General features: G+C 40.9%; 1 protein-coding gene across 2 annotated transcripts in view; it reads right to left on the bottom strand.

Moving 5' to 3' along the window:
* INTS2 (integrator complex subunit 2) overlaps positions 1–16,587 on the bottom strand; it is a 64,784-nt gene that overhangs the window by 10,479 nt on the left and 37,718 nt on the right. For both annotated transcript variants that reach the window (XM_008011224.3, XM_008011225.3), the window contains exons 14-18: positions 16,326–16,502; positions 14,507–14,615; positions 10,328–10,432; positions 5,987–6,151; positions 2,787–2,988 (exon numbers count right to left, since the gene is read on the bottom strand). In XM_008011224.3, coding sequence (XP_008009415.2) covers positions 2,787–2,988; positions 5,987–6,151; positions 10,328–10,432; positions 14,507–14,615; positions 16,326–16,502 — 758 coding nt within the window. The remainder of the gene's footprint in view (positions 1–2,786; positions 2,989–5,986; positions 6,152–10,327; positions 10,433–14,506; positions 14,616–16,325; positions 16,503–16,587) is intronic.

The following is a 16,587-nucleotide window of genomic DNA, read 5'->3' on the forward strand; positions in this document are numbered from 1 at the left end:
TAAAATAGTAAACACAAAGTAGTCTCAAAAACGTTCACAGTTGTAATGGAATAATCATGGCATGTAAAATTAAAACCTGAGTTAAAACCTTAGTTATACCATACTTGCTATACGACTCTGTGTAAGTCACTGAGGCTCTCTAAACTGTTTACTCATCTGTAAAATAGAAATGATATAATACCTATAAATGAAATAAACTTGCCAAAACATTCTGTATCTAGCTCCATAAATATAAGTCATCATTCTGGATTTATCATCATAAAGTCTCCAAGTGAGATGCCACTTTGAGATTAGACATTAATAGATTATAAAAGTGATTGCTAAAATGACTGCACATCATGATTACTAAGGGTTATGCCAATACAGAAGGTGCTTGATCTTACAGTGAAGCCCAGGAATCCACCAGAGGACTTCCCCCTCTTAAATGACTGTATAAACAAGGATCATCAGACACTTAAAGAAAGCTTTTACTTTGAAAAAGATTAAAATATACAAACAGAAAAAAAGGAACTCAAAAAAAAAACCAGAAAATGTAGGAATAAGGAGTAAAAAAAATTTTGAATTGCTAATATCCTAAAAGAATAAAATATTTTATACATGAAATAAGAACAAGAGGCATTTAAGAATATGCAGATAAAAAACAGCTCTTAGAATTAAGAACAGGGCCAGACACAGTGGTTCACACCTGTAATCCCAGTACTTTGGGAGGTTGAGGCAGGAGGATCGCTTGAGTCCAGGAGTTCAAGACTAGCCTGGGCAACATAGCGAGACCCCATCTCTACAAAAACTAAATAAAATAGGCAGGCACGGGGGTGTGCACCTGTAGTCCAGTTATTTGGGAGGGTGAGGCAGAAGGATCGTTTGAGCCCATGAGTTTGAGGTTGCAGTGAACTGTGATTGTGCCACTGCAGTCCAGCCTGGGTGACAAAGCAAGACCCTGTCTCTAAAAAATAAGAATAAAAAATAAATTTTTAAAAAATGAACTAGAATTCTACACTTAGGCTAAATATCAATCACATATGAGAATAATTCAGCACCTCAAAAAAGTTAAGTTTACCACACTCCCTTTCTCAGGAAGCAAGATGAGTGTGTGTTCCATTCACTAAAATGAGGATATAAACCAAGAAAGAGAAAAATATGAAATTCAACAAAGAAGAGTGACAATAGCAATTCTAGGATGGCAACTGTGTATGTCCCAGATGGCAACATGAAGACAAAAAGCTCTGAAAGGAATGTCTCCAAGAAAAAAAATATATAGTGTTTCTTTTAGTTTTTTTTTTTTTTTTTTTTTTTTTTTTTGAGACAGGGTCTCACTGACGCGATCTCAGCTCACTGAAGCCTCGATCTCCTGGGCTCAAGCGATTGTCCTGCCTCAGCCCCCCAAGTAGCTGGGAATACAGGCATGCACCACTACGGTCTGCTAATATTTGTATTTTTTGTAGAGACAGGGTTTCACCATGTTGCCCAGGCTGGTCTTGAACTCCTGAGCTCAAGTGATCCGTCCGCCTCGGCCTCCCAAAGTGCTAAGATGACAGGCGTGAGCCAATGAACCCAGCCAAAAAAATGCTAATGATACATTATCTGATGTGTTATGATTAAGTATGAAGTAAATTTCCCCTCAATAATGAAGCTTGGGGATGAATTAGTTATTGGTTATTGATACCAATTTAAAAACCTGAGCAAATGGAAAAAAGGTAAGTATTAACTAACCCAAGGTATATGTTGAATAAGGGGGAGGGCACTTGCATAAGAATGAAATTGTAATCAAAAGATTATCACATAGCTCAATTATAAAATCACTTCTGTAGTCATAATAATATGCATTTGAAATACTGCTTTAACAAAAGATTTTAATATACCCGTGTTGGGAGAAACAGGAAAAGGGGAAATGTGTATTAGAAGTGGGACTCACAGGAGAGGAAGCAAATAAGAGAGCTAACTAACCTTCACCTTGTAGAGTGGAAAATCAACAGATAATTTCTAAATTGAAAAATCAGGAAATCACAGTCATTATAAGAGATATATGGGGAGAATATAAATACCAGAATAAAAAGATAAAAGAGCTGAAAATAGTTGTCTCTGGGGAGCCAAAGTCTAAAATAGAAAGGTGTGAGGGCAGATCTTATATACTATTTAACTTCTTAAGTTATGTGCATTTACTCACATAAGTAAAAATTAACTTTCCAAAGTATAAATATGACCAGATCTCACCCAGACCTACTGAATCAAAATCTCAGTTAACTCAAGCCCAGTATTCTGTTTTCTAGGCATGTCCAGGTGTTAAGGATCCGATCTATGAACCAGCAGAGACCCAATGACTAAAGACAAACTTTGCTGCACACTGTAATCACCTGGGGAATCTTTTAAAAAGTACTGATGCCTGACTCCCACCCACAAACAGTCTGATTTAATTGGCATGGGTTCCAACTTGGGGATCAGTAGTGGTAAAAACTCTCCAGGTGATTTCTTGGAACAACTGCAAAGATCCAAGATACAGCAGTGATCTAAATCATAATTAGCCACAAATAACTATACATGATAACCCAATTTTCAAGAACTTCCTAAAGTTAGAAATACTGTAAGGTTTCTATTTCAATAAAGTTTGCTTTTACTTAAAGATATAACAACCATTTAGTAGTCTTAAGAAAGGAGATATATTGTCATACGGTCAACAAATACTGCTATGAGGGTCTTGTGAAAAATTTTTCAAACAATTAAATTTAGGTTACTGTATATTATCACTGCTCTACAATTATCTATTATATATAACAATACACTGAATTTACCTTCTAGGCATCACAGTATTAAGAACCATCCATAGTTTATTGACTGTTTGCAGAATTCTCCGTGGAACCCCTGAATTCAACAGCTGGCTCATATTGGATGTTAACACTTCTGCATATGGTATAAGTTCACTGGCAGAGAGTAGAGTCAAGTGTTCTATAATCTGCATCACTTGTGTGTGATTTACTGGGACAGCTGAAAATGCTAAAAAGAAAATTTAGTAATCATAATCTGAATTCTGTACAGTTTATTAAGCAGGAAGTAATATTGTTCTCTCAGACTACAGGCCAAACAAATCAAGAAAACAATGTGGCTAAAAAGTAACTATAGTTACTTGCTATTGTTTCCTACAGAAACCTAGATATAATTTCCACTAAACTTATTAAAATAAGGGCCAGCTGGATGCAGTGGCTCACACCTGTAATCCCAGCACTTTGGGAGGCCGAGGTGGGTGGATCACTTGAAGTCAGGAGTTTGAGATGAGCCTGGCCAACATGGTGAAACCCCATATCTACTAAAAATACAAAAATGAGCCTGTAATCCCAGGCGTGGTGGCAGGCACCTGTAATCCCAGCTACTCGGGAGGCTGAGACAGGAGAATCACTTGAACCCAGGAAGCAGAGGTTGTGGGGAGCTGAGATTGCACTAGCACACTCCAGCTTGGGTGACAGAGCAAGACTCCATCTCAAAAAAATTAAAAAATAAGGGCCCTAAGAAAAATTCATGGAAGTGTAATTGTTCTTTCATAAAGAACAAAAATATGTTTTTTTTTTGCTTATTTTTTTTTTTTTTGAGACAGAGTCTCGCTCTGTCGCCCAGGCTGGAGTGCAGTGGCCGGATCTCAGCTCACTGCAAGCTCCGCCTCCCGGGTTCACGCCATTCTCCTGCCTCAGCCTCCCGAGTAGCGGGGACTACAGGCGCCCGCCACCTCGCCCGGCTAGTTTTTTGTGTTTTTAGTAGAGACGGGGTTTCACCGTGTTAGCCAGGATGGTCTCGATCTCCTGACCTCGTGATCCGCCCGTCTCGACCTCCCAAAGTGCTGGGATTACAGGCTTGAGCCACCGCGCCCGGTCAAAAATATGTTTTTTTAAAGATCACATTAATGGGATAGGCGTGGTGGCTCACACCTGTAATCTCAGCACTTTGGGAGGCCGAGGCAGGAGGATTGCTTGAGTCCAGAAGTTCAAGACCAGTCTGGGCAACATGGTGAGACCGCATCTCTATAAGAAGTAAAATAATTAGCTGTATGTGATGGGGCACCTGTGATACCAGGTACTCAAGAGGCTGACACAGGAAGATTCCTTATGCCCAGGAGATGGAGTTTGCAGTGAGCTGCGTTCCTGCCACTGCACTCCAACCTTGAGTCTGGGCAACAGACCCTGTCTCAAAAAAAAAAAAAAAAAATCACTTTACTGACCCAAAGACTAATCTTATTTTTCTTGGTGATTCAGACTGATCTTATTTTTTATTTTTTCATTTTAGAGATGGGAGTCTTGCTATGTTGCCCAGGCTGGTCTTTTTTTTTTTTTTTTTTTTTTTTTTTAATCCCCCTCTTGCCTTTACCAATGAAGAGCCCAGGATGGTTTTGAATTCCCGGCCTCAAGTGATCCTCCTGCTTTGGCCTTCCAAAGTGCTGAGATAACAGGCATGAGCCACTGCATCCAGCCCAGACTGACTTTAAAAACAGGACTGAAAAAGGAAAATATGCTGAAGTATTGCTTTTGATAGCTAACATTCATTGAAAGGTTCAAACTTCTTGAAACTTTCCTCCAGGTGGTCCCCTTATAGGATGTAAGCATCCAGAAGATTGCTGTTACTAAAAAATATCTAGAACTATGCTCTCCAATAATCACTAACCCCATCTGGCTCTTGAGCATCTGAAATAACTAGTCCAAATTGAGGTGTGTTATAAGTGTAAAATACATAATAAATCACAAAGACTAAGTGCAGGAGTGTAGTGGGGGGTAAAATATCTCATTAAAATTTTAATATTGATTACATGGTGAAATAATATTGGCAGGCCGGGCACGGTGGTTCATGCTTGTAATTCCAGCACTTAGGGAGGCCAAAGCAAGCAGACTGCTTGAGCTCAGGAGTTTGAGACCAGCCTGAGCAACATGGCAACCCCTTCTCTACAAAAAATATAAAAATTAGCTGGGTGTGGTGGCATGTACCTGTAGTCTCAGGTACTGGGGAAGCTAAGGCAGGAGGATTGCTAGAGCCTGGGAGGCAATGAGCCAAGGTTGCACCACTGCAGTCCAGAGTAGGCAACAGAACAAGGCTCTGTCTCAAAAAAACAAAAAGAAAAAATATTGGCCATATTTGGTCAAATAAAATGATTATTTAAATTACTGTTGCCTGTTTCTTTTTACTGGAAAGTTTATAGGTGTTATAGCTCACATTATATTTACACCTATTATATGTAGGTGTTATAGCTCACATATCTCTATTGGACAGTGCTGATCTAGAACATTCTCCATTAACAGCAAGTATATAGTCCTATTCCACTGCACTTATTTCTAACCAGTTTAGAACCTTTCTAAAACCACACCACCTTTTTAGTGATATAATATAGGACCTATGAGAGAAAAGATACAAGCACATCAGAAAGAAATGGTTAAAATTCCTGGCCGGGCACAGTGGCTCACGCCTTAATCCTAGCACTCCGGGAGGCTGAGGCAGGAGGATCACTCAAACTTACAAATTCGAGACCAGTCTGGGCAACATGGTGAAACCCTATCTCTACAAAAACTTAAAAAATCAGCCAGGCCTGGTGGCTCATACCTGTAGTCCCAGCTACTTGTGGGACTCAGGTAGGAGGATTGCTTGAGCCCAGGAGGTGGAGGCTGCAGCGAGCTGAGATCACGCCACTGCACTCCAGCCTGGGTGACAGACAGAGAGAAAGACACACACAAACACAAAAGGAAAGGGAAGGGGGAAAGGGAAAACAGAAAAAGGGGGAAAGGAGTAAAGGAGTAAAAGGGGAAACCGGAAAAGGGGTAAAAGGGGAAAGGGGGGAAGGGGGAAGAGGAAGGGGAAGGGAGCGTAAAATTCCTTAAATGCAAAGAGTATTTTATATAATTAAAATATATTCACCAAAACATTGTTATATCCACAGGAAAATTCTGTATAAGATTTCAATTAGCCTAGCATCTCCTTGTACTACAAAAGGGGTTAAAGGAGTATCAATAATTTACTATACCTTCTTGGAGTTGTTTGGGAGAATGATTTTTAGCATTATTAGTCAGGAGCATTCGCCGTAGCAAGGCATCAGTCCCTGTGATTTCTTCTTCACAAATCCAGTCATCCACAATACATAAATGTGGGTAGTTAGTAGCAAGGAGACGTAGTAAAGCTGAATGCAACCCTTGAAAATTTACAGAAAATCAATTGGATTCTTCATGCTCAAACACCAGAAGCTTCCCCACCCCTCTCATTTTTATCAAACCACCAGCCCACAAGGAAAGAGGGTTATGCTCTAAGTCAGTGATTCTCAAAGAATGATTAGATGGCTGGGCACGGTGGCTCACACCTGTAATCCCAGCACTTTGGGAGGCCGAGGCAGGTGGATCACCTGAGGTCAGGAGTTTAAGACCAGCCTGGCCAACATGGCGAAACCCTGTATCTACTAAAAATACAAATATTAGCTGGGCATGGTGGTGGGCACCTGTAATCCCAGCTACTCGGGAGGCTGAGGCAGGAGAATCGCTTGAACCGGGAGGTGGAAACTGCAGTGAGCCAAGATCACACCACTGCACTCCAGCCTGGGCAACAAGAGCAAAACTCCATCTCAAAAATAAAAAAACAATGATTAGAGCACCACCAGCATCATAAGTTTGGGAAGCTTGTTTCATGTGCAGAATAATGAATACCATCCCAGGTGATAAGATCAGAAGCTGTAGAATGGAGCCCTAGGAATGTGCACTCCTTGTGCATGCAAACTACAGTTTAAGAACTTGTGTATAGTCATTTGACCAAGGGAAACTGCTTAAATAAGATCCTCAAGTAATGTGATAAACAGTGAGCTGGGAACTACTACTCATAAAGAAAGCTTTCAACTTTCTTCCATCCCACCCAACATAATAGTCTCCTAAAGTTGTTTGACATAGCAATGGATCAAGAGTTCAGGGAAGAGGAAAGAAAAGGAGGAGAAAAGAGGCCGGGCGCGGTGGCTCAAGCCTGTAATCCCAGCACTTTGGGAGGCCGAAACGGGTGGATCACGAGGTCAGGAGATCGAGACCATCCTGGCTAACACAGTGAAACCCCGTCTCTACTAAAAAATACAAAAAAAATAGCCGGGCGAGGTGGCGGGCGCCTATAGTCCCAGCTATTCGGGAGGCTGAGGCAGGAGAATGGCGAAAACCCGGGAGGCGGAGCTTGCAGTGAGCTGAGATCCGGCCACTGCACTCCAGCCTGGGTGACAGAGCGAGACTCTGTCTCCAAAAAAAAAAAAAGAATGTCCATTTGGGGACTATCATATATGGTTTGGAAAAGGTCCTACTCAGAAATACTGACAGGCTTCTGTAGAGAACATGCCCTTTCCTCCAACCCTGTTGAGAATCATCGCTATAGATGTGGTAAAATAAAAGTTGCCACTTCAAATACCTGAAAGGTCTCAGGTACTTTATGTACATTTTCTCATCTCTCCCTAACATTCAAAGTAAGCAATGCTTCCCATTCTACCGTAAGGAACAAACCACACTGAAAGACATGTATTAACATTAACAACTCTAAAGTCACACAGCTACGTATGTCAGCCAAGAGAAGCAGTACTGATGATACCCACAACGGGGGGCATTTTATCTTGGTTCCAGAAGTATTAAAGAAGATCAAAAGAAATGGGAAAACTTGTTACCAAATCAAAGCCTTATTTATAACATTTTACCTATACCACAGTTTGACTATTCATGACTATTATGTATAATGTTAATAATGAGAGGCCCGCACGTGGTGGCTCATGCCTATAATCCCAGCACTTTGGGAGACTGAAGGGGATGGATCACTTGAGGCCAGGAGTTCGAGATCAGTCTGGCCAACATGGGGAAACCCTGTCACTACTAAAAATACAAAAATTAGCCAGGTGTGGTGGCACACGCCTGTAATCCTGGCTACCTGGGAGGCTGAGGCACAAGAATTGCTTGAACCTGGGATGTGGAGGTTGCAGTGAGCCAAGATCGTGCCATTGCACTCCAGCCTGGATGACAGAGCAAGACGCTGTCTCAAAAAAAAATTATGACACCATACAAATGCCTATTTAGTTAATGAATTAATGAAGTACTACTATGCTAAGTGCTTCACACATAAGTACCTAATAAATATTGTGGCTACCATATTATTATCATCATTATCAGAACAGTAAGACTACACAGTAGTAGTAGGAATCAAAGTACTTTAGATCTAATTATCCCCTTATTATGCAAATCAAATGATACCACTGCTTAATCCCAGTAGAAAAAATACCCAGTTCCTTTCTCATAGAAACAGCTTAAAATTGATGTTTCTGTGTTTGAAAAGACATTGTAACAATCAAAAATGGCGTTACTTAAACATTTAAATTTCTAAATGCATACAGGAGTATATATACAGTTAAAACTATACCCAACCATCACAAAAAAGACTGCTTACAAAAGTGTAAACTAATCAACATTTCATACTCTTTTCAATAAAGCATATCAATTGCCAAATGCTGTTAAAAATAACATTATTTTCTGGAAACAGATTATACAAAGAAGCCAGGCATGATGGCTCACACCTGTCAATGAAGGCTCATGTTTCTCCTTGAAACCAACCATAATAAAGAGAAAGAAAATTCCAGCCGGACACAGTGGTTCACACCTGTAATCCTAGCACTTTGGGAGGCTGACATAGGTGGATCACCTGAGGTCAGGAGTTCAAGACCAGCCTGGCCAACATGGCAAAATGAAGTCTCCACTAAAAATACAAAAATTAGTTAGGCATAGTGGCAGGTGCCTGTAATCCCAGCCACTCGGGAGGTTGAGGCAGGAGAATCACTTGAATCTGGGATACGAAAGTTGAAGTGAGCTGAGATCGCACCACTGCACTCCAGCCTGTGAGACAAGAGCGAAACTCCTTCTCAAAAAAAAAAAAGAAAATTCCAACTTAACAGAAAGAAAAACACCCACACTCAAACATTAAAGAGGTATTTAATTAAGAAAAATCTCTAGAAAATTAGCAGGGCATGGTGGCATAGGCCTGTAGTCCCCGCTACTAGAGAGGCTGAGGTAGGAGGATGCTTCAGCCCAGGAGTTTGAGGCTACAGTTAGCTATGATCACACCACTGCACTCCAGCCTGAGTAACGTAGTGAGACTCTTTCCCTAAAGATAAAAAAAAAAAAAAGGAAAATATCTAATTTCAAGAAACACTACAATATTTCTACTTAACAGGATTTATAGTAAAATATTATAATATGTCCATACTATGGATCATAAAATAATCAGAAACAGTAAGGAAGATCTACCTGTACCGATATGTGAAGATGTTCAAGACTCCAAGAAAAAAAACAAGCCTTGGAAGAGGCAGGGGAGGCTACACATGGTGACTCACTCCTGTAATCCCAGCACTTTGGGAGGCTGAGGTGGGCGGATCACTTGAGACCAGGAGTTCAAGACCAGCCTGGCAACATAGTGAAACCCTGTCTCTACTAAAAATACGTAAATTAGATGGGCATGGTGGCGCATACTGGTAATCTCAGCTATTTGAGTGGCTAAGACACGAGAATCACCTGAACCCAGGAGGTGGAGGTTACAGTGAGCCAAGATCGTGCCATTGCACTCCAGCCTGGATGACAGAGTGAGCCACTGTCTCAAAAACAAAAACAAACAAACAAACAAAAGAGGCGGTGTACAATACTATTCAAAGTTAAAAAAAAAATTTTTTTTTACTTCTGTGTGTCTGTTAGGTTCAACCACAAGAACCTGCTGTTTCTGTAGCTCTAAATTAGTTGAATATCTGCGATTTCTTTTTTTTTTTTTTGAGATGGAGTCTCGCTCTTTCACCCAGGCTGGAGTGCAGTGGCGCATCTCGGCTCACTGCAAGCTCCACCTCCCAGGTTCACGCCATTCTCCTGCCTCAGCCTCCCGAGTAGCTGGGACTACAGGTACCCACCACCACGCCTGGCTAATTTTTGTATTTTTTTTAGTAGAGACGGGGTTTCACCATGTTAGCTAGGATGGTCTCGATCTCCTGACCTCGTGATCCTCCTGCCTCAGCTTCCCAAAGTGCTGGGATTACAGGTGTGAGCCACCACGCCAGGCCAAATATCTGCAATTTCATACAGTTCAACCTATAGGAGAAAAAAGCCTGAAAATACATACCAACTGCAAATAGCTAGGGTGGTGTTTTAAGGCGCAGGGTGGTTTGCAATAACTGAAATAATAGATTTAGTGAGGGAGGCAAAGAGGAATTTCACACTTGAACTGTTTGAATTTTTAACGTTAAGCACCTATTACACTTCATAACATTACAAACAGTAAGGTTTTTTTAACAATAAACTTTAGCAGTAAACAGCAAATTAAAACATACCTCCCAACTCCTGCTGCAGCCCTTGAGCCTGTCGAATAAGGAACTTGATAGGAATCTGGTCCATTAAAGAAGAAGAGTATGATTTGGGCTTTCTTTGCATGGCAGCTATCAAAGATAAAAAGTGTAAAATAAGTAAAATGTCCAGAAACAACAGAAATCTTAACCTTCAACCCAAATGGAAACAAAAACAAAGTCAAATTACTTTTAATGCAATTAACCTGCAAATATAGCATATAAAAAATGACGAATCATTACGAAAACAAGTGGCTACACAGGAAGAACAAGAACATACCTGGAGCAAGATCTGGAAAATGCCCTGAAATTTAAAACTAGACAGAAGAAAATTCGTAACAGGTGAGAGAAGCAATGTGCAAAAGTGCCCTACACTAAAAGAACCAACAAGTGAGTCAAGATTTTCCCAAACCTAATTGGGAGATCAAATGTGATCATGAACAGATGGCCTAGAGCTTGATGATTCCAATGCATCTTATAAAAAGAAACTGTATTTTATTTTATTTTATGTTATTTTATTTTATTTTATTTTATTTTATTTTATTTTATTTTATTTTATTTTATTTTATTTTATTTTATTTTATTTTATTTTATTTTATATTATATTATATTATATTATATTATATTTTTTGAGCCAGAGTCTCACTCTTTTTGCCCAGGCTAGAGTGCAGTGGCACAATCTCAGCTCACTACAACCTCCGCCTCCCAGGTTCAAGCAATTCTCCTGCCTCAGCTTCTCAAGTAGATTGGCTGGGATTACAGGCACCTACCACCATGCCTGGCTGATTTTTGTATTTTTAGTAGAGACAGCATTTTGCAATGTTGGCCAGGCTGGTCTTGAACTCCTGACCTCAGGGGATCCAGCCTGCCTCAGCCTCCCAAAGTGTTGGGATTACAGCACTGGGCCCGGCCAAATTTTTTTTTTTTTTTTTTTTTTTTTTGAGACAGAGTCTCACTCTGTCACCAGGCTGGAGTGCAGTGGCGCGATCTTGGCTCACTGCAACCTCCGCCTCCCAGATTCTCCTGCCTCAGCCTCCCGAGTAGCTGGGATTACAGACGCCTACCACCATGCCCATCTAATTTTTTGTATTTTTAGTAGAGATGGGGTTTCACTGTGTAAGCCAGGATGGTTTTGATCTCCTGACTTCATGATCTACCTGCCTGGGCCTCCCAAAGTGCTGGGATTACAGGCGTGAGCCACAGTGGATTTTATCAAATTATATACAATAGTGGTGATTGACTCTTTTTTTTTTTTCCCCTGAGAGGAGTCACTGTCACCCAGGCTGGTGTGCAGTGGTTCAATCTTGGCTCACTGCAACCTCTGCCTCCTGGGTTTAAGCAATTCTTGTGCCTCAGCCTCCCAAGTAGCTGGGACTACAGGTGCCCGCCACCATGCCCAGCTGTTTGTATTTTTAGTAGAGAAGGGGTTTCGCTATGTTGGCCAGGCTGGTCTTGAACTCCTGACTTCAGGTGATCCACTAGCCTCGGCATCCCAAAGTGCATACCTGGCCTCTTTTTAAATTAAGTTAGGCAATATGAATTTGACTTCCTTCTCTCACAACTCCTACCTTCAGCCAGCCAGGTTCACCCTTTTTTTTCTTCTAAGTCCATTTTAATTTCTGTACTTTTGCTGCTATCCTAATTCAGTGCCTACTCACCCTTTGTTTATATATCTTCTATGGTCCACTTTCCCTGCCTCCAATTTAATCCATCCTTCACCCTACGACCATCGTCTTCTTATTTAAATACAGATTTGGCCACCTTCAGTGAATCCTCAGATCACAGAGAGTAAAGGTCCTTGCCAGTCAACACTATCTTTCTCTGTCTCATCTCTACCATATTGTATATGCCTGGCACCCAAAACTCATTCCAAGGTACTTCCCTTTACACCACAGGAATATATGAAAATCTCAGTCAGGGTGTTTGTAGTTTGACAAATGATATACAATATGTTTATTCTCTTATAAACCACAAACAGTAAAGCTCAACCATTTTTCTTTTATTAAGGACAAGAAGTATATAAGTGCAAGTGTTAGAATAAAGGTTGAGAATCACTCTCTATATAGACCACATATATATCATATACTCTTATTTAGATACAATCTCCCCTTTAAGTTAACAAATTAGCATAGTTTTCCATACCAATCTTTTATGAATTAAGAAAAAATCAGAAGGCAGTTAAAACAATAGTTATAGGATCCAGAAGTAGTCAAATCCTGGTTCCAATACTTACTACAATACTTAATACTAACTTAGGGAAGTTACCTAACTTCCTTGTGCCTCAGTGTTCTCCCTTGTAAAATAAACATAACCACCACCTATCTCATAGAACTGTTATAAGGGTTTACATGAGTTAACTATAAGACTAAACTAAGGCCAGGCAAAGTGGCTCACACCTGTAATCTAGCACTTTGGGAGGCCAAGGTGGTGGATGACTTGAGGTCAGGAGTTTCAGGCCAGCCTCACCAACATGGTAAAACTCTATCTCTACTAAAAATACAAAATTCAGTGGGGCGTGGTAGCAGGTGCCTGTAATCCCAGCACTTGGAGAGGCTGAGGTGTATGGATCACTTGAGGTCTGGAGTTCGAGACCAGCCTGGCCAGCACAATGAAACCCCATCTCCACTACAAATACAAAAATTAGCCAGGCATGGTGGCATGCACCTGTAATCCCAGCTACTCGGGAGGCTGAAGCAGAAGAATTGTTTGAACCCGAGAGGTACAGGTTGCAGTAAGCTAAGATCACACCACTGCATTCCAGCCTGGGTGACAGAGTGAGACTTTTGTCTCAAAAAAAAAAAAGAAAAACAAATTAAAAACTACACACAAAGGTCAGGAGGATCACTCACACCTGTAATCCCAGCACTTTGGGAGGCCAAGCGAGGACGACTGCTCGAGCCCAGGAGTTTGAGACCAGCCTGGCAACATGGCAAATCCCATCTCTACAAAAAATTAAAAAAATTAGCCGGGTGTGGTAGTGTCCACCTGTGGTCCCAGCTACATGGGAGGCTGAGACAGGAATCCCTTGAGCCCCAGAGATCAAGGCTACACTGAGCCATGTTCATGCCACTGCTCTCCAGCCTGGGTGACAGAGTGAGACCCTGTCTCGAAAAACAAACAGATGAAATGAAATGAACTATACACATGTAGAAAGTCTAAACACAGGTAAACCTTTTCAAATACAGGAAAAAATACCACTTTACACTGATATCATGCATGCTAAATCTGACCTTCTGATATCATGTGAAGTAACTTAAGTTTCAAAGCCCATTTCAGTGACATTCTCTGTGTGCATGTGCGTGTGTGTGTAGAGATGGGCATCTTGCTGTTTCCCAGGCTAGTGTCAAACTCTGAGCACAAGTGACCATCCCATCTCAGCCTCCCAAAGTACCAAAGCACTGAGATTACAGGGAATGAGCTACCATGCCCAGCCCAATGTTAACAGCAAAACGAAACCCTTCTATTTTTTTTTTTTTTTTTGGAGACAGAGTCTCACTCTGTCCACCAGGCTGGAGTGCAATGGCACAATCTCGGTTCACTGTAACTTCCACATCTGGGTTCAAGAAATTCTCCTGCCTCAACTTCCTGAGTAGCTGGGATTACAGGCATGAGCCACCATGCCTGGCTAATTTTTGTATTTTTAGTAGAGATGGGGTTCCACCATGTTGACCAGACTGGTCTCGAACTCCTGACCTCAGGTGATCTGCTCACCTCGGCCTCCCAAAGTGCTAGGATTACAGGTGTAAGCCACCTCACCTGGCCTTTTCTATTGTTTTTGATTAGGTTGTTACTATTCATACTAACAGAAGGAAGACCAGGCAAAGACTCAAATCAAGAGAAAAAAATTCAGTTACAGCTCCATCGTGTGTATCTTTTAAATTTATATTTAGTGAACAAGACCTATACAACTGTTAAAATACAGGCAATTCTGTTATCTATTCATTTAGCCTCCTATAAGGAGGACTGGGCCATAAATTATGGTTACGTACCCCAACATGCATGATTTATGTATCAAGTATACAATGCCCACATTGCAAAGATTATAAAATGATACTAGAGTCTGTTAGAATATTGCCCTTCTTTTATCAAAAAACAGTCTGGAAAGTAACAAAATGCAAGCTAATAAAATAAACTACCACTAGAACCATTCCTCTATGTATAACTTACCTAAAGTCTTTGTGTTTGCTAGAAGAGCCTCCTCATAAGACAGTATATAGTAGAGCACCAAAAGCTGTGCTGTGATACTGAAACGCTGATTAAGGCGGATGTTGTCACCCTGGAGGAAATATTACGAATACTCTGAAATACTTTGAATTTCATGAGTGATTTTTTTTTTCTTGATAGTAAAAGAATCAAAATAGGTTATTCAGCATTGCTGCTCCTAACTCATGTAAAACAGGAGAAATGTTGCTGTGTGTATATTAAACTCAAAAAAACAACATGAAATCTGAGATGGCATGAGAGATGAAAGGCAACATACTTAAGTGGTCTTTAAGTTAAGACAAAGAAAAGACTTCAGCTACTACTCAATAGCAAACCCATCAGGCTGCTTCTGAAAGACAGGAGTCCCAAGTATTATATGAAATTACCATGAAGAAAGTAACTCCTAAATAAGACATTGTATACTTAATTATATTTGTGAAAAATGCAACTGTTTTTCCCTTCTAACAAACTAAGGAAAAAATACTTTAATCAAATTTTCCCTACATGAGCCAGAAGCAGTGGCTCATGCCTGTAATCCCAGCACTTTGGGAGGCCGAAGCAGGCGGATCACCTGAGATGAGGAGTTGGAGATCAGCCTGGCCAACATAGTAAAACCCTGTCTCTACTAAAAACAAAAATTAGCCAGGCGTGGTGGCAGGTGCCTATAATCCCAGCTACTCGAGAGGCTAAGGCATGAGAATCACTTGAACCAAGGAGGCAGTTTACAGTGAGCTGAGATCGTGCCACTGCACTCCCGTCTGGGCAACAGAGTGAGACTCTGTCTCAAAAACAAAACAAAACAAAACAAAGTTCTCGCTAAATGAATGTAGGTATATCTTAGATTCCCAGGATGCTAAACAAACCTACATTGAATATCTTGAAATCCCACACAGTATTTGATCAAACACACAATCTCCAGGGCACCCTTTAGATTTTAAAGTGAAACTTCAAAAACAAAAAAAAAATTATTGGCCGGGCGCAGTGGCTCACACCTGTAATCCCAGCACTTTGGGAGGCCAAGGCGGGAGGATCACTTGAGGTCAGGAGTTCAAGACCAGCCTGGACAATATGATGAAATCCCATCTTTACTAAAAATACAAAAATTAGCCAGTTGTAGTGGCGCATGCCTGCAGTCCCAGCTACTCAGGAGGCTGAAGCAGGAGAATCATTTGAACCCAGGAAGCGGAGGTTGTAGTGAGCTGAGATTGCCCATTGCACTCCAGCCTGGGTGTCACAGTGAGACTCCAGTCTCAAAAAAAAAAAAAAAAAAAGCCAGGCACAGTGGCTCACACCTGTAATCCCAGCACTTTGGGAGGCTGAGGCAGGTAGATCACCTGAGGTCAGGAGTTCAAGACCACCCTGGACAACATGGTGAAACCCTGTCTCTACTAAGAATACAAAACATTAGCCGGGCGTTGTAGCAGGCGCCTGTAATTCCAGCTACTCAGGAGGGTGAGACAGGAGAATCACTTGAACCTGGGAGGCAGAGGTTGCAGGGAGGCGGAGGTTGCAGTGAGCCGAGATCGTGCCATTGCACTTCAGCCTGGGCAAGAAGAGTGAAACTCCATCTCCAAAAAAAAAAATTCTCACACAAGTGCCTGTTTAGCAAACTAGTTGGAACTAATACCATTCTTTTAATTTTTACAGGTGATCTAAGGAAATTTAATCTAATTTTAAATTCAGAACTACCTAAAAGTCCTCTGATAGGAAAATAAAAATATAGGATAAGTAAGAAGAACTAAAAGAAAAATAAGTTAATAGATATAAAGAACAACGATTTTACCCCAGTGACTCCCTGGAAAATATTGAGTATCTCCTGTTCTGTGACTGGCTGATTTGTGGCTTCTGGATTAGATTTCGATGCAGGAGTAAGTATAGAATTTATGTACACATCAATCAAAGGAAGTAATTGAGGATGAAGTGGAGTAGAGGTCTCACACAGCTGTCTGTAAATCCAATCCTAAGAAAGAATGTTATAGACATTGAATTGTGGCAAAAAGAAAAATCAAGCAAAATTATAAAAGTACATACAGTTTTATATGAAT

This window comes from Chlorocebus sabaeus, chromosome 16 (genome assembly GCF_047675955.1).
Source record: "Chlorocebus sabaeus isolate Y175 chromosome 16, mChlSab1.0.hap1, whole genome shotgun sequence".
NCBI classification, from domain to species: Eukaryota; Metazoa; Chordata; class Mammalia; order Primates; family Cercopithecidae; genus Chlorocebus; species Chlorocebus sabaeus.